The sequence below is a fragment of the Peromyscus leucopus genome, chromosome 5 (genome assembly GCF_004664715.2).
Source record: "Peromyscus leucopus breed LL Stock chromosome 5, UCI_PerLeu_2.1, whole genome shotgun sequence".
Classification (NCBI taxonomy): domain Eukaryota; kingdom Metazoa; phylum Chordata; class Mammalia; order Rodentia; family Cricetidae; genus Peromyscus; species Peromyscus leucopus.
Window position 1 is genome coordinate 138,252,753 of NC_051067.1, and position 25,529 is coordinate 138,278,281.

At 43.8% G+C, this 25,529-nt stretch overlaps 1 protein-coding gene across 2 annotated transcripts in view; it reads left to right on the forward strand.

Moving 5' to 3' along the window:
- Positions 1–1,467: 1,467 nt before the first annotated feature.
- Mtfr1 (mitochondrial fission regulator 1) overlaps positions 1,468–25,529 on the forward strand; it is a 32,925-nt gene continuing 8,863 nt past the window's right edge. The window contains exons 1-3 of one of the 2 annotated variants that reach the window (XM_028864520.2): positions 1,468–1,641; positions 15,374–15,515; positions 21,054–21,152. In XM_028864520.2, coding sequence (XP_028720353.1) covers positions 15,450–15,515; positions 21,054–21,152 — 165 coding nt within the window. In that variant the 5' untranslated portion in view covers positions 1,468–1,641; positions 15,374–15,449. Of the gene's footprint in view, positions 1,642–15,373; positions 15,516–19,109; positions 19,311–21,053; positions 21,153–25,529 lie in introns of those variants that run through there. The other variant, XM_037206396.1, reaches the window with a different exon arrangement.

Genomic DNA, 25,529 nt, shown 5'->3' on the forward strand with positions numbered 1-25,529 from the left:
AACTATTAGTTTAGCAGGAAATCCTACAAGTATTTCAGAGGCAAGGAACCACTGCTAGGAATGCCACTCCCGTCGACTGTTGCCCCCCGCCAGTTCAACTCAGCAGCTTTCACCAAGCCTCAGACCAAGTACTCACTCCTCCCTCAACTGTTCTCTGAGGCCTCCCACCCCCAGGCTTGGTCATGGTTTTTTCAGGCTCTTTTGTACTTGCATTATAACATCAGATCACATATGGTAACCTTGTCTTTATCACCCCGGTATACAGTAGGCTCACTCAGGGTGTGGTTCAAAGCTTAAAAAAACAAAAACAAAAACAAAAAAACCCAAAAACCCACCAAAAAACAAAAAACAACTTTGTACTGTCATAGTGGGCTCCCAACAAGCCATTACTGAGTAACTGAAAAGAAGCTCTTGCTGAAATACAAAGCCCTAGCCAGGAGGAACTAGGCCATCCAGGGCAAGAACACCAGTGCTCCAGTTAGGCTGCAGAATCATCTGCCAAAGAGAGGGTAAGAGAAAAGACTAAGTAGCAACAACAGCCGCCCCCCCCCAGTCTTTTCCTCGTTTTTTTTTTTTTTTTTTTTTTTTTGGACTTAAGGTTTCTTTCCAGTGGCTTAGGCTGGCCTTCAACTCCAGATCCCCCAACCTCCACCTCCAAACTGCTGGGATTACACGCATGAGCCACCACGCCCAACTAGCAACAGCCTTTTGAAATACTGATAGGTTTTCCCTCCATACTCATGTTTTATCGCGCCCACACACATTACCATGCTGCTCATGGCTAACTAGACGCAGAGAGGTCATAGTTTCACAAAGGTTATTTGAAATCTAGGGGGTCTCGGAACAGCCATTCATTAAAAAGCACGTGCACAAGCACTCTGGCAGTGGTGGCCCACGCCTTTAATCCCCGAGGCAGAGACAGGCGATCTTGTTGAGTTCAAAGCGAAGCCGGGTGTACAGAGCGAGTTCTGGGACAGCCAAGACTACACAGAGAAACCCTGCCTCGAAAAAAAACCAAACCAAGCAACCAACCAACCAGACCAAAGTGCACCAGTGAGGCCGACTTTGAGGTTGGGGGGGGCTGACGGCAGGAAAGTAAACTCTTCATCCCCTCTGGGCAGCACCGCATTCCTACTTCCCCAGAACAGGCATCCGGGATGGGAGGCCGGAAACACAGATGGGCCTGGCCAACCCAGGTCCCCACAGAGCGTGGGGTGAGAAGGGGCTCGACACAGGCGAGGTGAGGTTAAAGACCCAGCTCCTTCCGGCGGGCACACACTTCCGACTACACACGGAATGTGGGTCTTCCTACACCCGGACGGGGCGAAGTTCCCCAACAAAAGTAACCGCGCCAAGAAGCCCTGAAGACACAAAGCACCATTCACCCAAAAGCACCACGCCCCTTACTGTGCTCCGCGCGTGCGCACACAGACCCGGAAAGGTAGCCGGCGCCCCTGGCGGGGGAGGCAGACACGCCTTCGGCCCGCCCTCCTGAGCCCGCCCCCCAGGCCGCAGCGAGCTGCTCACTGGTCAGCCTGGGCCCGGCCAGGGGCGGGGATTGGCTGATTGGCATAAGGTCCCGGGACGGCCAATCTGGAAGGTTGAGTCGGCCGGGAAGGTGCTGGCTGCGGCGCCGCGGAGGTGAGTGGGGGCCGGGACCGGGACGAAAAGCGGTTGGCGAGGGCGGCGGGGAATGGCTGCCACCCCGAGCTGGACGGCGGCGGGGGGCCGTGTGCGGGCTAGGGCGGAGACCGGAGCGCGGCGCGGGAGGACGGCGAGCGGGAGGGAGGCCGCCGGAGCCCGGAGCGGAGGGCAGCCTGCCGCCTCACCCGCGCTGGGCTCGCTGAGCTCCGCGGGCCGCCGGCCTGGCTCCCATCCCCCGCCGTCGGTGCAGCCGCGGGCGCCGGCCGCCAGGCGGGCATCTCGGCGGTGCTCGCCCTCGCTGGGTCCCGGCTGGGGGCGCGGAGCGCGGCGACCCAGGACGTTCAACCTGCTCCACCTGGCCCCACGTTCCTGTCAGTGTCGCCTCGCCGTCCTGAAGTCCCTGCCTAAGCGTGCGCAGTTTGTGTAGTAGACAGATGAGCAGTCAGACGAAGCAGACTTTCCCCTCCGATGGTTTGTTTTGGGACTGGTCTGATGTAACTCATTCTGGCCTTCACCTAGGGATGTAGTGGAAGATGGCCTAGAAGTTCTGATCCTCCTCGCTCCACCTCCCAAGTGCAAAGTTTAAGGCTTGCTTCACCATTCTAAGGGGGGAAAAAGGGATATTTCACGACACTTGGAAATTTTAGCGCTCGCTTTTTTTTTGAGACAGGATTGTGTGTCTTTTGCTCCGGGCTGGGGTGGAATGCACTATGTAGATTAGGCTGGCTGAGCTGCCTACAACTCTAGGTCACCCTCCTGCCTCAGCCGCCACTCCCAACTCCATAAATAACCTTTTATTGGAATCCAGTCACATTTATTTTCATAGTGTGTGTGGCTGCTTTTACATTACAATGATATAGTCACGGAGGCTGTGACAGACTTAAAAGAATTACTATCCAGTTACAGGAAAAGTTTGACAGTCCTGGCCACTCCCCATCCTCCTCCCCCCATTTGAGACAGAGTCACTATGGAGACTTTGCTGGCTTACAGGTTGATACATAGGCCAGGATGGTCTTGAACTTGTGGACTCCTTGCTTGTTTCTCTAGTGCTAGGATTATGGATGCATACCACCACTCCTAGCACCATTTTTTTCCTTTTTGATAGAGATCTTGCTGTGTATTCCAGGCTAGCCATTTGTTTGTTGCCCAGACTGGCCTCAAACTCTTTTATTTTTCCAAATACAGGGATTATAGGCAGGAGCCACAAGATGTGGTTGACTTTTGGCTTCTTTCTTTGTTTTTTCACTGTATTTCCAGACAGTGTTTCTCTGTGTAGTCTTGGCTGAGCCTCTGCCCCAGTGAGTGATGAGATTACAGGTGTGCACACACACCCCCAGCTGCTTCCTAGTTTGGAAGCACGTTATAGAAACAGTCAAACTTTGTTGTATATAATTGTAAATAGATTTATTTTACCTCCTTTTTCAAGATAATTTTTAATTTTTTATTGCATTCGTGTGTGGGTGTGTGTGGTCAGTAGACAACATATGGGAATCGGTTTTCTCTGACCATGTAGTCTCGGGGATCAAACTCAGGTCACCATGCTTGGCTGCAGGCTCCTTTACCCACTGAGCTGTCCCTGACATTACACCCACCCTCGAGAGCAGAATGGCCAGTAAAATAGTCTGAGGTCAGTCAGCAGGGAGTGCGCTCTTACTGTTGTTTAGGAACCAGAATATGCCATCTTGCAAGTAGGTCCTTCATTTATGAAACTTCAGTTATTAGCAGTCACACTGAAAGCCATTGTCACCAAGTAAATGTACAGATATTTGTAATCATTTAACAGTAGTTTATGGAACTGCATGTGACTAGCATAAGCTAGAGCTGTTAAAGTATAAAAGACAGACCGGGCGGTGGTGGCGCACCCAGCACTCGGAGGCAGAGCCAGGCGGATCTCTGTGATTTCAGGCCAGCCTGGGCTACCAAGTGAGCTCCAGGAAAGGCACAAAGCTACACAGAGAAACCCTGTCTCGAAAAAACAAAAAATAAATAAATAAATAAATAAATAAATAAATCTAATCCCAGCGTTGGATAACGGAGGCAGGTGGATATCTGTGAGTTCCAGGCTAGCCTGGTTTATATAGTGAGTCCCAGGCTAGCCAGGGCTATATAGTAAGATAGTAAGACTGTCTTTTGTTGTTGTTTTTCTTTTCTTTTCTTTTCTTTCTTTCTTTTTTTTTTTTTTTTCCCCTCGAGACAGGGTTTCTCTGTGTAGCTTTGTGCCTTTCCTGGCTCTCACTCTGTAGACCAGGCTGGCCTCGAACTCACAGAGATCTGCCTGGCTCTGCCTCTCAAGTGCTGGGATTAAAGGCGTGCACCGCCGCCGGCCACCACCATCCGGCATGTTGTTGTTTTTCAAAACAGGGTTTTGTGTAACAGCCCTGGCTGTCCTGAAACTTTGTAGACCAGGCTGGCTTCAAACTCAGAGCACAGAGATCTGCCTACCTCTACCTCTCAAGGACTAAAGGAGTGCTTAATCACACCCAGAGTAAGACTCTGTCTTAAAAAGCCCAAGTTTTATGTTAGTTTTCAAATAAGCTTACCATAGTAAATACTAATTTAATATATAATGGCAGTACATGGGAAGTTGAAGCAGCCTGGGTTACAGAATGAGACCTTGTCTCAAGAAGAAGAGGAGGGTGAAAAAACAAACCAGAAAATGAATTATTCTATTTGAAGTTACCAACAATACAGAAGTTAATAAATGCAAGAACAAGTAAAAGGGGAGGGGTCTCATGACTTGCTCTGAGATGTCTTCAGTGTTACTTTTTCCTCTGTAGACATCAGGAATCTTTTGCACTACTGTTTCTTGGTGGATCTGTGGTATGTGCAGATGTGTGTGTGTAGCTGAAATTTTTCTCTGGTCCCACCCAGTCCCACCGCTGCTCTGACCGCGGCTCCATGGTCCTAATAAACACACAGAGGCTTATTTTACTTTTAAACTGTTTGGCTAATAGCTCAGGCTTATTACTGAGTAGCTCTTACACTTAAGTTAACCCATAATTCTTATTTATGTTTAGCCATGTGGCTTGGTACCTTTTCTCAGTTCTGCCTTCACATCTTGCTTCTCATGGTGGTGGCTGGCAGTGTCTCCTCTGTTCTCTTTTCCTCTCCCGCTATCTCTCCAGTTAGAATGTGCCACCGAACCTTATTCTGCCTCACCATTAGCCAAACAGCTTTATTTATCAACCAATCAGAGCAACATATTTTCACAGCATATAGAAAGACATTCCCTCATCATGTGTGTGGAGGCCAATGAGGGCAGCAGCAAGTGCCTTCTCTATTACTCTCTTCCCTTTTTTTTTTTTTTTTGGTTTTTTGAGACAGGGTTTCTCTGTAGTTTTGGTTCCTGTCCTGGATCTAACTCTGTAGACCAGGCTGGCCTTGAACTCACAGAGATCCACCTGGCTCTGCCTTCTGAGTGCTGGGATTAAAGGCGTGTGCCACTGCCGCCCAGCTCTGTTTTTTAAGACAGAGTCTCTTACTGAATCTGAATGGAAACTCAGGATTTCAGCTGGACTAGTTGGGTGACCTACAAGTTATTAGCCTATATACCATCATTACAAAGTTTCTAAGACAAAGCATGTTTAGCTTTATATGTGTATTCATACACAACCTAGGAAATAATCTGCAGCCTGTTTTTTTGGGGGTGGGGGTGGGGGTGGGGGCTTGAGATAGGGTTTCTCTGTGTAGCCTTGGCTGTCCTGGAATTCACTCTGTAGACCAGGCTGTCCTGGAACTCAAGAGATCCTCCTGTCTCTGCCTCCCCAGTGCTGGAATTAAAGGTGTACGCCACCACCACTACCCGGCGTCTGCAGCCTGTTTTAATGATATTTCTTTGATCCCTAGTGCCCTTGTGAAAAAGCTGGGCTTGGTGGTATGCACTTATAATCTCAGCCCTCGGGACACAGACGGAGGGTTCTGGGGCTCACAGTCTCTCCAGCCTAGTCAGTTGATTATTCCAGGCCTATGGAGACCTGTGGTGTGGGATGGGAGCTATACTTTTCTGTGGGCCTAAGGATAAATAATTTAGAATGTAGTTTACACTCTAGGATCATGCAGGATTGTGCTGGCTTAATTACAGTGGCAGTTGCAGGTCCTCCAGGATCTGTGACTTCACTAGCCCCAGGTAGCTGGCTAGGTGTCCGGGCCGTTCTTGATTTCCCTCTTGAGTGGGCCTTACGTCCAATGAGAGAGCTGCTGGGGACTGACAGGTAATCACCACTGTACCCTTAGGGTCACTGTGCCTCCTGGTCACTGTCGCGGTTCATAGGCTTCGTAGCTGGGTAGGACTGTGGGTTGTTTTTCCTCCTTAGGAAGCTTGCATATGGAGCCTCTTGGTACCCTGAAAGCTAGTCTTCAGGGAGGAAGCTTTGCTGCCAGGGAAGAGCACACCAGTTGGTTATCCAGTACTAAATGGGCAGCCCTAAAACTGTATACATGCAAGTAAAATACAGACCAAAGCAGATTGTATTGATATTTTTCGGGATATATGTGGTATTAGTCAGGGTTCTCTAGAGGAACAGAACTGATAGTACATACATATGGCTTGATTGGAGTGGCTGTGATCACAGTAGTCCAGCAATCGCTGGCTCCTGACAGGAAGTTGTTCAGTCCACGAGAATGGATGTCTCAGTAGCCCCAGTCTGATGCTGGAGTCCTAGAGAGGTACCAGTCTTTGGTCTGCACTGGAATCCCAAAGAAGTGGATTCTAACACCAGTGAAGGAATGTCTCAGCAACAGGACAGATGAAGTCACCAGTGAGAGTGAGGACAAGCAGGCAAAAAAGCAGAGATTCCTCCTTCTGCACCCTCCGTGGGCTGCGACCAGCAGGTGTAGCCTCGATTTTGGATGAGTATTCCATCTCAAATGAACCACCTAAGAAAAATCCCTCACAGGTGTTCCAGCTGCTTAGGTTCTAGTCCATTCCAGATGTGCTTAGGTGGACAAGATTAGCTATTGCACATACATACTTAAATTTATATACATGTGCATATATATATATATCAGTGCTGGCGGGGGTGGGGTGGGGAGCAAGCTGGATGGCTCTTGAAGTACAATTCCCAAAGTTGTCCTCTGGCCTTCACACACACACACACACACACACACACACACACACACACACACACACACACACACACGAAATGCTGTTTGGTTGGTTGGGTTTTTTTTTGTTTTTCCTTAGACAAAGTTTTCTGAGTCTTGGCTGTTCTGGAACTCACTTTATAGACCAGGCTGGCCTCAGTCGAATTCAGAGATCTGCCTGCCTCTGCCGTGCTGGGATTAAAGGCATGCACCACCACCACCTGGCTGATTGAAACAGGTTTTAAGTGTTCCCAAATTAGATCTTTTTAAAAACATTTTTTTTTTTTATTATGAAACATATTAGCTCCTCTTTCCATTGCTGTGACTAAATACTTGTTAAGGAGGATGAGGGAAGAAAGCTTTTGAGGGTACGTTCTTTTCTGGTGGGGCAAGCATGGTAGCAGAATCTCCTCGCAGCTTTGGGAGCCTGTAGCAACAGGTTATTGACATCCCAGAGGATCAGACAGCAGAAAAGTCATGCTGCTACTAGTGTTATTTGATCTAGGACTCCAGCACTTGGGAAGCTGTACCAATGTACCAAGCAGGCCTTACTCCCTCAGTTAATTATTTCTGGAAACATCCTTCACAGACACACCCAAAGGTGTGCCTCAATGATACTAGTCAGGTTGACAATGGAAATTAGCCATTACATGAAGTATAACACAGACGTTAATATGTAACTCTATCACAAAACATTCATGTAATAGTCACCCAAATTAAGAGAAGAAAGTTGTATGCATATCAGAATACACCCGATAACCCTTTCCCAACTATTAATTACCCACATGGATCTGGAGGTAACTGCCATAACTCCTAGTGTTTTCCTTATGTGATTCTCTTGTTACCTGTGGGGTGTATGCTGATGTCCTTTTTTAAATTCTAGTCCTGATAGCACTGATGTATTCCTTCTGTTTTCTTAAAGAATTTCTTCAGAGCATTATATTTTTACACTTAATAGTCTCACAAAGAACCGACTTTTTCATTCTTAGTTGCTTTTGTTTTTATAAAGGTCTCTATATATGGCCCATGCTGGCTATGAACTCACAGTTCTCTTGTCTTCACCTCTAAAGTGCAGGAGTTAAAAGAATTTGCCTTCATGCCTGGCTAGAGAGCCAAATCTTGACTATACTTTCCTGTCTTGATAGGTCTCTGATGGTTTCAGGGACAGGATTTTGCTTTTGCTTTTTTCCAGCTAATTTACTTGTCCTAAGTGAGAGGAGAGTTTGTTTGAATATTAATCATAGAAGCAAAAGTCTGTCTCTGTGTGTGTGTATGTGTGTACATATATACAATTTGTTTTTGAGGCCAGGTCTCCCTGTCTAGTCCAAGCTGGTCTTGAACTCTTTTTTTTTCTTTAAAAACTTTGATTACATTTTAATTAATGTGTGTGCGTGTTTGCGGATGTGTGTGTGGCACATGGTGGAGGTCAGAGGACAAGTTGCAGGAGTCAGTGTTTTCCTCTCACTGTATGGGTCCTGGAAATCCAGCATGGTCGTTAGGCATGACAGCAGGCGGGCAACTTTACCTCTATGTGGTGGTATTGTGTTCCCCAAAATACTGTGCACCCTAATAAACTTATCTGGGGTCAGAGAACAGAACAGCCACTAGATACAGAGGCTAGAAAATGGTGGCACTCACACCTTTAATCCTAACATTCCAGAGGCAGAAATCCCTCTGGATCTCTGAGTTCAAGGCCACACTGGAAACAGCCAGGCATGGTGACACACGCCTTTAATCCCAGAAAGTGAGCCTTTAATCCAGGGAGTGATGGCAGAAAGCAGAAAGGTATATAAGGCGTGAAGACCAGGAACTAGGCTGGTTAAGCTTTAGGTTTTTGAGCAGCACTTCAGCTAAGATCCATTGGGATGAGGACTCAGAGGCTTCCAGCCCGAGGAAACAGGATCAGCTGAGGAATTGGCGAGGGGAGGTGACTGTGGCTGGTTCTGCTTCTCTGATCTTCCAGCATTCACCCCAATACCTGGCTTCAGGTTTGTTTTTATTAATAAGACCTTCTAAGATTCCTGCTACATCTATCTCTAGGTCATCTTGTTGCCATTTCTTTGAACTCTGATCCCCCTGCCTCAGCCTTCTACATACTGGGGTTAGAGGAACATCACCACATCTGGCTTGACAGCCACTTAACAGTGGGGAGGTAGAACACTGACTACAGGCTGAGCATTGAGGAGAGGATATTGGATTTCTGGAGCTACCTTTCTGACTCTATCAAAGCATACACTATGAATGATGGAGAGGACAACAGAGAACTGGCCAGCTCATAATAAATTAGGATGGCAGTGCGTGGAAAGGAAGGAGTAACTATCCAGTTGTTTACAGTTGTGAGCTTTCTAATAATAGTAAAGACTGAGATGGTATCTCGTGAAGACAACTTGATTGATACAGAAAATGAAAGCAAAAAGGAATAATTGGCGATACAGATGTGATTTTCTCAAGTAAAGGACATATGGACAACAGATTTAGAAGATGAGTTTGGATTTTCTTTTGAATGCAGAGGGGAGAAACTAGGAAATAGTGAGAGAAGAAGTAGTAAGATTAGAGAGAGAACTGATGCCGTGCAGGGCGTTTTTGGTGTCATAAGACCCATGCAGTGCCAGTAGAGGAGACCGGAGCATTTGCTTGGACAGAGGGACGGGAGAGACTGAGGGTAGAGTAAATGCACAAATGCAAGTAAATGTGGCAGGGCGCTGTGAGATTTGTACTCAGATGATGCATCAGTCTGTTGCTTTATCTGCTGAGGAATGGAGGAGGAAGATCGATTTAAGTAATAGTCCGTTTTCTGCTCTCTTACTAGAATATCCAGGAAAGATAGTTGTTTAAAAAAAAAAAAAAAAGCACCATTTGGCTCTTTGGGAGACTAGGAAGTGCAGTACCTCGGCACCTGTTTCTGGAAAGGCACACCGCCCAATGAGGAAAGGTGACCAGCATGGGGTGGGGGAAGTTGGGGAGGTGACATATACACAAGGTGTGGAACTGGTTCTTCCAGCCAGAAACCAACCACATTAACACGCCCTCCCTGTCTACCCATCATCATGGGCTGATCACCATGGTCTGATATCCCATCTGGACATCTCCTTGGGTATCAAGTTTTTGTTTTTTGTTTTGTTTGAGGCTGGGTCTTGCCATGCAGCCTCCACTAGCTTTTAACTCAATATAGCTGATTTTGACAGTGAACTCAAGGCAGTCCTGTCCAGCCTCTAAGAGTACTAGGATTTTATTACTACTTGGGGGATTAGTTTTCTTTCACAAGGTCATTGTGCAGAGCCAGGCCTGGAGGTGGCTCACACTTGTTTTGGGTTTCCTGTATTTGTTTTATTTTATGTGTGAATGCCTGTATTAAATCACGTGCAATGCAGGACTATCAGAGGCCAGAAGAGGGTGGCAGGTTTCTGGAACTGGAGTTATAGATAGTTGTTAGAGCTGCCATGTGGATGCTGGGAACTGGACTCATGAACTCAGATCCTCCGCTAGAGCAGCAAGTACTCGGGGTCACTGAGTGGCTCACACTTGTAATTCTATTGCTTAGGAAGTAGAGGGAGAAGGATCAAGCCATCTTTGCCCACATAGTGAGAGTAAGGCCAACCTGGGCTACCTTGTAGCCCGAACCAATCGAAACAAAAACAAAAAAATTGGAGGGAAAAAAAAGCCTGGAGGGCATAGTCAAACTGTATGGATAACGTTGAAAGAGCTGGTCTGCCAAGTGTAGGAGGGGGTAGTTAGAGAGGTCAGAATGTGTAAAAAAGCTCAGTACATTTTTGTACAGCCTCATTGCTAGAAGGAAGAGTTATGAAATTCTAAAGTTTCAGAGAAAAAAAATAGCTGAAAGTAATGGCAAATCTGTGAGTCACGTGATCCTTGGATGTGGTGGGTACAGAGTGAGGGTGAAGACTGGCTAGGAGAACAGTGCTGCATAGGCCAGGCAGGGATGCAGCTCCATGGTACAGCTCCCCTTGTGTGGTGAAGCCATTCAGTACTTCGAAAAGGAAAAAAGACTTACGGCCAAATAGGATTTCTTTTTGATGATGCTAAGGTCTGAACCTGGAGTTTGTGCATGCTACAATCCTCAGCCCTAGATTTGGTGTGTGTGTGTGTGTGTGTGTGTGTGTGTGTGTGTGTGTGTGTGTGTGCGCGCGCGCACGCGCTGCTCTTACATATCCTAGGTTGACTTCAGATTGACTGTACAGCTGAAGATAGCCCTGAGTTCTATCTCCCAGGCACAGGCATTATAGGAGTTCGCCGCCATACCCAGATCCTAAGTTTTGGTGTGCTTTTGTTGTATGTATGTACGTATGTGTGTATGCACGCATTTATTTATTTATTTAGAGCCAGTGTCTTGTTATGTAGTCTTGGCTGGCCTGGAACTCACTGTATAGACCAGGCTGGCCTCACACAGAGCTCTATCTGTCTCCACCTAAATTTTGGTTTTAAGTGAGACACTAAACATTTTCAAACATTGCCTGCAAAGTAATGACTATATAAGGATGAAGACTGCTTCTGTCTACTCTGGTCAGCTTTTATAGTTTGATAAATGTCTTTCTGTACATAAGAAAAATAAAAAGTGGAGGATTTTTATAAAAATGAAATCATACTGTTTAGAGAGCATTGTTCCTAATGATGTGACTGGACCTTCAAGTCAGTATATAAACTATATATTCATAGAATTTTATAATATTCTATGATTTTTCTATTGATAACCTTTAAAACCACTACAGAGTATGTTTTAATACAGCAAAAAAATTTCCATTGCTGTGTAACTTGTTCAGAGGCTGTATTTTAGCTGGCTATGGTGGTGCACACTTTTAATTCCAGCACTTGGGAGGCTGAGACAGGTGGATCCCTATGAGTTGGGAGGCCAGCCTGGTCTACATAGTGAGTTCTGGCCAGCAGGGCTATGTAGAGAGACTGAAGGGTGGGTTCTCGCGGGCTCAAGCATGGCAAACACGGCCCCTGCAGGCTTTGCCCTTCCCCCTCCCTTGCTGAAAACCATTAGGTTACATTCCTAAAGCTAGTGCCCAAGGTCCATTCCCTTATTTGGCCACTGACTCATTCCTGATCCAAAACACCAAGGTCCAACAATCAAAATTCATTATTTGGCTAACTTGTCCATTCAGGGTTAACCAACTACCCTTGCTCAGACTCTCCCTTTTTCTCCTTAAAAACCCACTCCTCTGCAAAAAAACACCCACTTGCTACTGCTGCTGCTTGCTGTCTGCTTTGCCTGATTCAGAGGCACCTCCTGCCCCTGCCCATCCAGGGTAATAAATCTCCTTTGTGCTGAGAACTTGGTGTCTGGGTGAGGCCTGTACTGACTCCTGAGGGCAGACCAACCTCCCCAACAGACCCTGCCTCAAACCAAAACCCAAACAGAGGTTGTATTTGTAAAATGTTGAGTTGAAGAATAACTACACTCCTGAAAAGTTTGCAGACATCTTGGTGAGTTATTAAGAAGTCTATATATGAGTATCTGTGCCAAGAAATAGAACAGCGCCAGGAGCCCCGAGCTCTGCTGGGACTTCTTACCAGCCACAACCTCCTTCCTCCTCCTTGTTTGCCTTTCTTTTAAGGCGGGGTCTCAAGGAGTCCAGGCCGGCCTCAGACTACTATGCTGCCACAGGGGACCATGAGCTGGTTTCTGCCACCTCCTCCGGGTGCAGGGATGACAAGTGCCATGTGTTTTAGTCTTACCTTCTTATGTCTTTCTGACAATGGGCATCCTCTGTGGGACACTGACGGGACCAGTCACTAGACTAGTCAAGTGTGCAGAATTACTTTCAGGGAAGGCCTTAAAGACTCAGTGAAAGTCACAGCTGAACGACAGGAATGAATTGAGTGTCACAGACATAATGTGGGGTGGTTGGCGGTGACGAAGCAACACTTGGGAGATATGGAAAGAGAATCAGGAGTTCAGAGTCAGAGCTGGAGAGCTGGCTCGGCGGTAAGAGCACTTGCTGCTTTTCCAGAGGACTGAGTTCGGTTTCCTGACCTCCTTCTGAAAACCACCTAGATCCTGCTCCAGGAAATTTGATGCCGTCTCTGGCCTTTTTCAGGCACTCACATACGTGTGGCATACAGGCATACTTGGATACAGAGCATAAAAATAAAAAATCTTAAAAGCTGAGAGCTCATTCCTTTGCTGCATCCTATGTTTGAGGTTTAGCAAAGGGTGGAAATTGCTGGGAAGCAACATTGACAAGTTTAAGGGAATAGTGAAGAGAAACCTTTTGGAGAAGTCTGTAGAAGGAGCAGTATTCCAGTGGCTAGCCAAAATCCCATTAAAGAATGAACATGGGCTAGGAAAACTCAATGTTGGGTGATTGTGTTGACTATGTGGAGTTGGGGAATGTTCCATTGAGCACAGTGGAGGTCATTAGGTCACTTATCCCTCCCATTTTCAATTTGGCATGACATTTTCAGTCTCTATAGTTAGTGAGTCAGTGTGTCGTAAGACTCTATAATCTGTACATCCTATGGGTTCTGATTTTCTTGAGAACCCTGACCAATACAGTATTAAAAATAAAGACATCTGGCTATGTATGGCAGCACATATAGAGAACTCAGAAAGTAGAGGCAGGAGGATCAGAAATACAAGGTCGGTCATTCTAGTTTACGCAGTGAGTCAAACCTGGTTTGAATTACATTAGACCCATCTGAAAAAAAGAATAATGCAAGCAAAAAACAAAACAAAACAAAACATAACCCAGGGTTGGGGAGGTAGCTCAGTAAAGACAGGGACCTGCATCTAATTCCCAGAACCCAACTGAAAAAAAACTGAGTAGGGTAATGAATGCTTGTAATCCCAGCACTGGGAAGAGGAGATAGGCAAATCCCTGGGGCTCGCTAGCCAGCCAGTATACTCTACTCAGGCAAGTTCCAGGCCAAGGAGTAACCTTGTATTGAAAGAAAATGGGGTTAAAAAAAAAAAGACAGCATCCGGGGAATGGCACCCGAGAATGTCCTGTGATACCCACAAGCGGGTAGGTGTTCATGCATTTCTCCACTCAACACAAAAAGATGTACATAGATGTAGTTTTCTATTAATAATTATTAACGCTTGGAAGCAATTGATGTCTTTAGTAGATGACTGAATAATAAACCATGGCACTTTCAGACAAGGAAATACTACAAAAGAAATTCTCTCTCTAACCTGAAAAGATGTGGAGAAACCTTAAGTGTATCATACTGGGTAAAAGAAGAGGGACTGAGAAGCTGCATACTGTAGGATTCCAGCCGAGACAAATCTGAAGGACTTTAAAGGATCGGTGTGCTTAAAAGGATAATAAGTTAGCTGGGCATGGTGTGCACACCTTTAGTCAGAAGCAGGTGGGTCCCCGAGTTCAAGACCAGCCTGGTCTACAGAGTGAGTTCTGGACAGCTAGGGCTACCCAGAGAAACCCTGTCTTCAAAAACAAAACAAAACAAAACAACAACAACAACAACAAAAAAACACCAAAAAAAACAAAAACAAGAAATTAAAATTTGTGTTTATTTGTGTTGAGACAGGGTCTTGCTGTCTGGCCTACGCTGGCTGGAAGCTCTCCTTTCTTCTTGTGCCTCAGGAGTGCTGGAATTACGGGAGTATACCACCACATTTGGATCTGTACACATCTATATTAAGTTATTCCCTCAAAAAAAGTGATAGGGTGCTGTTATTTTATTTGTGGACAGGGTATTACTGTATAGGCCATGTATACTGATGTCCATCCTTCAGCCCCAGCCTCCTGAGTGCTACCACACCCATGAAATGTTTAGTGTGTGCTTTGTTTTTTTGTTTTTTGATGCTTTTGTGTGTTTGTTTGTTTTTGTTTTTCGAGACAGGGTTTCTCTAAGGAGTAGCTTTGGCTGCCCTGGAACTCACTGTGTAGACCATGCTGGCCTCGAACTTAGAGATGCCTCTGCTTCTGCCTCCCAAGTGCTAGGATTAAAGGCATGTACCACTACTGCCCAGCTTGTTTTGTGTTTTAATTACATGATTACTTGTAATTTAGGGTGGCTTTGAATACCCGATCTTCCTGCTTCTATCTCCAAAGTCCTGAGATTACATGTGAGGTTCGCCACATCCAGCTGCTTTATTAAAAAAAATTTCCAGCCATGTCTGTTTTGACAGTTTTGAGTCTTTGCTTTTTAAGTTCCTGTTGACTCAGAGAAGATTTAGTCTCATAACCTGTATAGATCAAGGTGATCTACAATGTGTCTGACCAAAGGTTTAGTCATGGACAACGTATAAAGTAATGAAGACACACATGTTCTGGTTAGAGTTGGACATGCAGCATGATTTTACCATTACATATGCTCTGCCATCTCAGCCTATTTTATTATTATTATTACTTGTTTGTTTATTGTTGTTTTGTTTTGAGACAGAATCTCTAGGTAGCTCTGACTACTCTGAAACCGTGTAGACCAGACTGGTCTCAGACTCACAGAGTTTGCCTGCCTCTGCCTCCTGAGTGTTGGGATTAAAGGTGTGTGCCTAACATGTAAGCAAGCTGAGAATGTGTAATTTTTTTCTCTTAATTTGCACACCAAGTTTCGATGTGTTGTATTTTAAGCTGACTTTATAAGACATAAAAATAATAGAAGTTCTAAATAAGAATGACCTCATGTTAGTACTCAGCATTTGCATTAAAAATTTCAGCGTGCTCTATGGACCATGTGCTGCTCTGGATGCCTGAAGCACTTGAACTGCAGGTTGGGAAGACGTGGACACCTAAATGCTGGGCTGGATTAAGTGCCTGATGAGGATGGTGATTCAGCAAGTTGGGGTCAGCATGCAGTCGGTGAGTGCTCACCATCCAGCCTAAAAATCCAGACATTTCGATGTTCTGAGGCTTTCCCGAGGAAAATGATATGAACATTAACAACATTTACAATTATTGTTTGTATTCTGTGATTTGATGGCTATTTAAATCATAGAAGTGGGTCTGTTCCTGGCACAGTGAGGCAGTAACTTCCTAAGTTATGCTCAAAACTTATTATTGTAGTTACATGACCTTAAAAACAATGCATTCACTAATGAAGAAAAGGATTAAATCTATAGAGAATCACTGATTGTTTGGCTTGCAATTTGTAACTTTGTTTTTTAATTAATATTAAATATTATAAGTAAATGATAAAGCATGTTTTCCTAAAATGTAACAATAGCGAGAGAGAAAATTTAGCCTAATTTATAATTCTGTGCCATAGATTTTTTTTTTAACTCTCCTGGAAGTTGATGTGTAGGCCAGGCTGGCCTCAGAGATTTTCGTCTCCGAATAAAAATACTTGCCCGTATAGTTAACGATGGATTAGATGGCAGTCTGTCTGGATGGGACGTCAAGGGAATAAAGAAAGGACAGAATGAAACAGGGATCAGGTGGTTAGCATGCATTGTGTATTTTCTCAAGGACTTGGCATGAAAATGAATTTGATTTAATGCTTGAAAGTGTGCTGGAAGCCCAAACCGTCCTCATCCTTCACCTGTTTTATCTACATCCTTACTTTTTAAACATTTAAAACTTTTTTTTTTCATTCATTGTGCATGTGTACAAGCATTGGAGAGACTTCAGGAGTTGGTTCTTCCATTATGTGAGTTTCAAGAATGGAACTCGGGCCATCAGGCTTGACACCAAGTGTCTTTACCTGCTGAGCCATTTTGCTGACTGGAGTCTGTGTCTCTCTGGAGATGAGCGTGTGTGTGTGTGTGTGTGTGTGTGTGTGTGTGTGTGTGTGTGTGTGTGTGTGTGTGTGTGTGTGTGTGTGTTTGTTTGTGTGTGTTTATTTGCTGTATTGGACATTGGACCTAGGGCCTGGTACATGCTAGGCATGTGCTCTACCCCTGAACTCCATCGCCCAGATCCTTGTATGATGTGTGGATGTGGGTGAATACTATGGCACATGTTGGAGGTCATAGTTGTGGGTTCCAGGGATCAAACTCCAGTTGCCAGTCTTGGGCAAGCCCCTTTAACTGTTGAGTCTTTGCACCAGCAACTCCTCATCCCTGAAAAGCAATGTTAGATTGTCTCACAAAGCCACTCAGGCTGGCCTTGAACTTGCAGTTATGCCCCCTTAACCTCTTGGGTAATTGGGATTACAGGTCATGTCACCAGGCCTGATTTAGCTCTGTGTTTTACTGTAGATATCAGAAGAGGGTATCAGATCCCTCGGAACTGGAGTTAAGAGACCACTGTTTGTGAGCCTCCATGTGAGTGCTGGGAATTAAACTCAGGTCTCTTGGAAGAAGAGTTAATCCTGTTAACTACTGAGCCATCTCTCCAGCCCTCAACATTCTTTTTGAACGTGTGTGTGTGTGTGTGTGTGTGTGTGTGTGTGTGTGTGTGTGTGTGTGTACATGTACCACAGCATGTGTATTTAAATTAGAGGGCAACCCCAGTTGGAGAAAGGCAAGGAAAGAAAAGGCAAACTCCAGCCAGCAAGATGGCTCAGCAGGAGTTCTATCTTCCTTGGAACCCACCGAGTGGGTGAAAGCCTTGCAAGGCTCCTTGCAGTGACTCCTGCCGGTCTCCACCATGCTTGAATACATGAACACACACACACAAACAAATGTAAAGAAGCGTTTAGAATTTAGAGGAGTGAGTTTTCTCCTTCCTTCCACAGTGTGGCTTCTGGGTATTGAACTCAGGTCAGGCTTAGCTACTGGCTTCTTTACCTGATGAGCCCTCTCACTAGTCATACTCCAACATTTGTTTGTGCTTAAAACATATTCATAATGTTGGAATTTTTTCTCAGTCCTATATGTTTATCCTTAAGTAGGAATTTCAAAATTTGTGTTTCTATTTAGACTTTTTTGAGATGGTCTTAACTGTGTAGGCCATGCTGGACATGAACTCAAGATCCCTCTGTCTCAGTCTCCAGAGTGATGGGATTACACCAGGCCCTGCATTCCAGTATGACCGGAACTGGTCCCAGCAATTTCTGTTTGAAAAGTTAAAGGCAATATGTAATTTGTATTAGCAATCTATTAATACACATTAATTATCTTTGTTTCATTTTGTTCTGTGGAGGAAGAGTATAAATGAGTAAAGGGTAAGGCTACTCTCTAGTTAGGGATTCTGCTGTCATTCATATGTGTGTGGTGTATGTGTACATGCATTTGTATCTGGGCAGTCGCATGCCAGCACCCTTTTTTATTTTCCTTGGCTCCTTTGGAATTAGGAATATATATTTATTGGATCTCTTTAAACATTGTGATTAATGGTGTGGATTCCCCTCCAAATTGTTACATGTACATGTTAATTTACAAATAATTTCAGGGATAAGAGACTCAAACTATATCATATAGTTTGAAGAAAATACTAGAAAGAAGCTTATTGTTTGACTAAATATTTTCTTTCAATTAATAATGTATATTAGTTCCTAATGGATTCCTGTGTTGAGCAGGGACAGATGACGGCTTCAGATTCTGGCTTGGAACATCAACACTTCCACAGCAGCATTTCACAAAAGAACAAAGTGCTTTCCGTTTGTCTCCTTGCTCTCACCACTGTGAAACACTGTTGCTAAACGTTATGGACTGTCACTGCAGGACACAGGCATGCACAAATACACAGGCCTAGTCGATTATCTTTTAGCAGTTGTCATAGATAAAGCAATATATAGTTTCTTCTTAGAAGTGGATTGTCTTATTAATTAGATCAAATGTTCTAGGAATGATAGTTTTCTCCCTGCTTTCTCTTACATCTGAAAAAAAAATGATGACAGTTTGTCTCTAGAGAGTCTGCCCTTCCCAAACCAGGATTCTGACAAGCACAGTTCAGCCCCAAGTTAGGGCAGGAGATGCACTTGGGTCATGCAGCCTCCCAGTGCACAGATGGTGACTTTTCAGTGCCATCTGCTCACTGTTTCTTCCCAGCCACTTACAATTTCTTCCCCACTGCGAGGGCTGTATTGAAAGAAAAAGAAAAACCAAAAAACCAAAAACCAAGTATAAGGACCTGGCGTCAGACTTCTGGAAATTAGCTGTTCTTTCCTCTCATTTCTTACCATCTAATGGAGGCTGTGACTCTTCTTTCTAAATATTCCAGTCATTGTTACATTGACCTTTGCTTCATTCTGTTTTCATATGAAGTACTGGGTAATTCACAAGGATCAGAAGAGCAACATATTATGTTAATCTCTTGTGTGTGCTTAAAAAAATAACAACACAAAGCAATCTGTTCTAACTTTGTAGGCAAACCCTAAACAGTTTACTTATTCCTTGTAATGAAAAGCTGGCTCACTGGCCACCTCTCTTCCTGAAAGCACCTGGCATTCTTTGCCCCTGGTATTAAACAGATGGGAAGATGCTAGTGAGGGTCGCTGGAAGCTGGCAGACGCTCCGGCTCCTGACCTGGGAGTTTTTCTTTGTGAACTTTTGTCTTCCCTGGGCAGGAACTTGTTTCCTAGAGAGGTGGAGGTTCACTTCCGACTAGGTAATCGTTACATTATGATGCACAAATAGCATTCCATTTTTCCTACATCATAGAGTTTTGGCTTGTGACTAAATGGAAGATTGGAAAAGAAATGAGTGAGTGGTGTGGTCACTATTGCCCTATGGGTTTTGTTTTAAGAGATCAAGACCTATTAAAATGTACAAGGTAAAAAGTTAGCTTAGTGACTATTTCATAATGACTCTATTGTTTCTTGGCTGGTGATTCTTTACCTCTGAAGAACTGTGAGAACTGTCTCCTCTGTCAGAAGCGCTTCCTAGTCCTCATGTAATGAAGACTGCTAGTGGCCCTCTCTAATCCATGGAGCCATTGATACTTTGCTGTAAGCTTGGGTAGCTTTGCCTCTTAAATCTTTGAGTAACTTAGTTTGTATTTTAATTATCTGCCGACCCAAATTTCCAAATTGTGCTTTCACTTCTTATTTACATTGGTAAAGAAAGAATTCTGGGTTTTGATGGCTGTTAGAACCAATTTTCTGGAGTTCTCCTAGGTAAAAGTGAAACCAGGAGCATATATAATAGAACACAATTTAAAACATTGAGGGGGGTACCCTATGTACCCCACAAACCTCACTTTGACTTATACATATTAGTATACTAAATTGGATTTGATTGCTAAATTTGAGAATTTAAAGCTATTTCTGCAACTGTTTCATATGCTGCATGTGTTTAGAGAATGGTGTGAGGTCTAGTTTGGTTTAGTGTTATAGGCACCACATAAATGGATACCAACTGCTGGTCATAAATTTTCCATAATTACACTAATATATTGGCGTAATTTCATTCTTTAAATTAGAATTTTGGCTGACCTTAAAAAGGGAGCTGTGTCCATTCTTTTATCTGGTTAGTGTTTATTTAGTATTAAGAGATAATTGAATGTGAACGTTTGAGTAAAGTATGGTCTTTTTCTTTGAAAATTACTCTTAGTACTGTGCTGCATCCTGTACCTCTCTGTTTAGGCTTCTAGTTGTAGCACTCAACATGGCTAGATTTTCTGGGTAAGGAAAGGTAATGTTACAGGTGTCATTTGCAGTGGCTTAACATTTATGTGCATGGGTTTTGCTTATGGAGTTTTTAAGTATAGTCTAGGACCCTGTATATTCTCTTCCCAGAGGGATAGCCCTCACTATTGGCAACTCCTAACTCACAGCATTTTTATAAGAATTAAAGACAAGGTCCTTCAAGAAGGTGCCAGTGCAACTGGATTTATCTCCTCTAAGGTCTGGTCTGTCACTTTTGTGTAGCAATGCTATTCATGACGCAAAATCACTTCTCAAGCTTCATACTGATTTTGGATTTAATTTGAAAAATCACCATAGCAGAAGAGGCTCACGTTTCCAAAGTTTTATGTTTTTAAAATTCTAAAGTTGAAAATATGGTAGAATAGTTAGAGTAGCATTTCCCCTACAGAATCATAAGAAAATAGTTTGTACTCCCAATACAGTATGATTTTAAGTTTGCTAGAGGATATTATTGGGGCTGGTGAGATAGTTCCACTTGCTGCCAGGAGTGACAACCTGAGTCTGATCCCTAGAACTCCTGGAAAGTCTCGAGAGAAGAGACTCAGCAGAGCTGTTCCCAGACCTCCCCGTGTCAGCCGGTTTACACACATCTGAGCACGCACACATGCACAGACACACAAAACCAATTGCTAGATACTACTCTGTATTTCTATATAATATCTTACGTGAAGTTTTATCACTTTAATACCAAGTGTCTGTCTAGCTATCTATCCTTTCAGTTTTGAATTGAGAAATACTAGCTTATTTCCTAGAACATTTAGAACATTCTGATACTGTGATTAATGTGTTAGCATGCACTCAACAGGCCAATATATTGTATTAACAGTTAGAAAAATTTTGTAAACATTTGGTTTTTCCTATTTCCTTAGGTACTTTGGTCTGGAAAACCATATGGTTCATCTCGAAGTATCGTAAGGAAAATTGGTACCAACTTATCTCTGATTCAGTGTCCAAGAGTTCAATTTCAGGTACTGTTTTATATTTTTCAGATTTTCATGGTAATATGTGCCTTAGAATGTGAATGGGCAATGTGCTTTGGAAGTACTGAATTGTTTTTGAGGCTTTCTCTTATTAATAACACTGAAATAGAGAGGATTAACAGCAAAGGTCTTTCTAATTTTAGTTCCTCTGAAGTGATTATTCCAGATCCTCAACATTTATCCTCCTTGAAATGCCTAGGGGAAGCTTGGGAGACCTGTGATAAGACAGTTGTTAATTCCCAGGTGACCTTGAACATATTTGGCCTTTGGGTGGTTATTTAATATGCCTTCTTTAGCTACTCTGGTCCCACAGAAGGCCTTTGTTTGTTGCTTTTTTTTTTTTTTTTTTTTTTTTTTTTTTTTTGTGGTGGTGGTGGCTAGGGTTTGCCTGAGGGCCTTAGGTGTGGTAGGCAAATATACCACCATTTATCTGTACCTTTTGCACTTACAAATGTTTTTTGGGGTCAGCAAGACAACAAGAATGATGATTTTGATCCCCGGGACCTGCATACTCACAGTGACACACACAGAGCAAATAAATAAATAAATAAATAAATGTAGAAATCACGAGTGTTCCTCGTGTTAAACAAGCAATATATGTTCATCACTGTGAAGAACTTGAAGGTTTGTGTTTTTATGGATTGCTAAGTTGTGTGAAGTAAAAACAGAAGAGGTGGGTGTACATATACTCCTGTATCCCAGCACTTTAGAGGCTGAGCTACGAGAATCAGGAGTCACAGGCCAGCCTGAGCTGCATCATGATACCATGTTTCTGTAACACAAATGGAAATAAGACAAACCCTGAAATGGAAGTGTGCATTTTTAATGTTTTAACCTTAAGAACACATACATATGGGTGACCACAAATATAACCAGGGTAAGAGTTGATGGTAGGATGGGTAATTTGAATTCCACCTGCTGCAAGGGACAAGCCTCTGGGTGAGTTGATCTTGACTATTCTTTTTGGTAATTCTGTTCCAGACTGTTTTCTTGAAATTTGAGGAGTGTTTTTTGGAATTGGAAAAGTTATGTAACTACAAAAGTAATGAGTTACAGTTCCACAACAGGTCATCCATAAGTCTGGCAGCAAAATGGCCCCTTAGAGAAAATGGCCAATTTTTCTCTAACGAACTTGAAGTTTGTACTTTTTGCTAGGTGCTGATATTCTCCTAGAGAGACACGAAACAAGAAAATATGTTAATAAACACAGGGTTAGGATCAGAAATGTCTGCAAAAACCACAAAACCATGTATACAGAGCATAAACAGAGTTACAGTAGTTAAACCATGTTAGGTTTTACAAAGTAATCTGGAGATGAATGGTTGAAGAATATGGGTGGGTGTGGACATGTTATATGTAAATGCATAAGCCATTTTAGAGCAAGTGACCCACGTTTACTATGCTTTGGTATGTATGGAAGGTGTCCTGGAAGCCAGCCCACCATGGACACTAACTAAGCATTTTGTTGTTGCAGTCCATTTCTCAGAATAGTTTTACATTATCAGACTATTTTAAATTAGTCAAGAGTATTATGGTAAGATTCGTAGATATGCCGAGTTTTGGTTTACTGTTTTTCAAATTAAGAAATTCAAATGAATTTCTTAAAACTTTAAAACTAGCCGGGCGGTGGTGGCGCACGCCTTTAATCCCAGCACTCGGGAGGCAGAGGCAGGCGGATCTCTGTGAGTTCGAGGCCAGCCTGGACTACAGAGTGAGTCCCAGGAAAGGCGCAAAGCTACACAGAGAGACCCTGTCTCGAAAAACAAAAACAAACAAACAAACAAAAACTTTAAAACTACAGTGCCTACTCTCCATTTCTATGTCTTCACTCTTCAATCTTTTCTGCTAACAGTAACTTTAACAGGACAGGACCTTCCTACAAATGAACAGTAAGTCCTTTGTTTTCAGACATCTCATTTATCCGTGCATGCCCATGGGAGTGATGTCTAAATCATGCTTGAAGAACTTGGTCTCGTTCCCCTCGCCAGTGCCCACTTCTGCTTGACCTGGACTTTGCTTCAGTTGTCCTGGAAATAGCCTTTCCCGTGTCATGCTTAGTCACTCAGTGAATGGTTCTTTTCAAGCAGTAACTGAAATGGCCTTTTAAAAGTTTGGGGTCAGTTTTCTTTTGTCTCTTAATTGAATTTGGCTTCAGTGGGGAACAGCTTGTGTTGGGGAGAGTATCAGATCAAGATGGTAGAGACAGATCTTGACTGCTCACTGCCATCTTCATATCACGGGTCATGTGTCATGTGTTCATGTACATAGCATAGTAAATATTTAAGTAAGATTGCAAAATAAGCCCTGGGAGAGGGGTGTGTGTGTGTGTGTGTGTGTGTGTGTGTGTGTCTTTGTCTGTGTATGCATGCATGTTGTGTGGAAAGGTCAGAGGATAAGTTTCAGGAGTCATTTTTTCCCACAATGTGAGTTTCAGTGATCAAACTCAGACATAAAATTAGAAACAATGTTTGATCCATAATGATCATCATTTATAAAACCTTGAAAATTAGATTTGAGTCCTTAAATGTGGCCTGTTTTTTTTTCCTCCTTGTTTGAAATACGGTCTGACTATAGCCAAGACTGGACTTGAATCTCCCTTACTGCCTAGTATTGGGTTGCCGGTATGCGCTGCTGACTCAAGTCTCTGTTTTCCTGTCCTTTTCCCTTTTTTGGGGGTGGGGAGGACAGGTCACATATCCCAGGCTGGCCTCAGATTTGTATGTAATTGAGAGTAACCTTGAAGGTTTGATCCTCGGGCTTCCAGCTCCATCACGCTCTTCTGTGGTGCGGGGGATCAAGCTTAGGGCCTCCCACATGCTAGGCAAGTACAGACTGTAAGATGTTAAGCATACAGCACATAAAATCTACTTTTGATGACGACTTCTTTTTACTTTTCTATAAAAATTACAGAATTTTCAGCCTTCCTCCAAAATAAAGCATAGCTAAAGACACAGAGTTCAGGGTCTGGTGTGTGGAGCCCTGTGTTCACAGAAAGATGGTCCAAATACTGACAGTTCCCAGTACAGGGCTTCTGATGACTGTGGTAGGAAATCTTTGGCCTTGTTGCTTCTTTCTCTTCAGTTATAAAGCGAGTTGTCTTGTTTGTTTCTTTGAATTATTTCTTCCTTTTGATGCACTGGGGACTGAAGCTAGGACTTTTGCCTGCTAGACAAGCACTCTGCACCGACCTGGCTCCCCAGCCCTCTCCACTTCACGTCTAGGAAGTTTATTTGGACACTTTAAATTGTTAACCATTGACCTTCTGACTCTGACACATAATAGGTGAACTGTAGCCTAAGTTTAATTCAGTTAAATTGTTTTCCCCTAGATACATTTTGGAATCTACTTTGGTATTTCTTTCAAGATAGTTTTCTTTCACCCTGTGTTTAAGTTTAGGCAGAGAATTCTCTTCCTCTGCTCTTGGTTTTATAACAGTGCTAAAACTTAATCCTGTGCTGTCTAACGCTCAGTGAGAATGCAGAGACTGAAGGCGTTTAGGACTTCCCTTCCAGCCCCACCGTTCTGTAGCACGAGTGCTACACACAGAACAGCTCTGTGTCAGCTGCTCTGCTCATCGCTGGGGCCAAGTCCCTGACAGTGACTCGGGGTAGAGGGCGTCCATCATGTTGGGGAAGGCATGGGGGGGGGGTCGTCAGGTGACACCCTTCATCTGCAGTCGGAAAACAGAGCAGTGACTCGGGGTAGAGGGCGTCCATCATGTTGGGGAAGGCATGGTGGGGAGGTCAGGTGAGGCCCTTTGCAGTCAGAAAACAGAGAAGCTTGCTTGCTGATACCCATTGGCTCCCTTCTTAACCACATCTAGAGTAGGTCTTCCCTCCTCACTGGAACCAAGAGGTGTGTCTTCCATTTTTTTCCTTTCTTTAAGACACGATTATACTGTGTATCCATGGCAGGCCTGGAACTCACTTTGTAGACCAGGTTGGCCTTGAACTCGCTGAGACCTACCTGCTTCTGCCTCCCAAGTGTTCTGGGTGGTCTTAAATGCAGTCACTGATAAGAATATTAACTACCACCATCACTAGTGCACTAGTATTCACCACACACAGGTGGGCTAGCCAGTGCTAACATCACCATCACTAGTGCACAGAGCATTCACCACAGGTGGGCTTGTTGACTCTGGGCCCTCCATGTTTGCTTCCCTGAGTCTCTCCAGGAACCAGTGGCCTCTTTGGTTTGTTTTGGGCGCTAGAGAGCTGGGGCCTGAGTGCCGGGGAAGTGTCCTGTTGCTAAGCTGCACTCCTGGCTCCAAGTCAGACTTGTAAGACTTAGAATCTACACTTTTCCTTACGCTTTTGGATGAACGAAGGAAATGAATTATGATGTGAAACTTGGGTAATGTTAAAT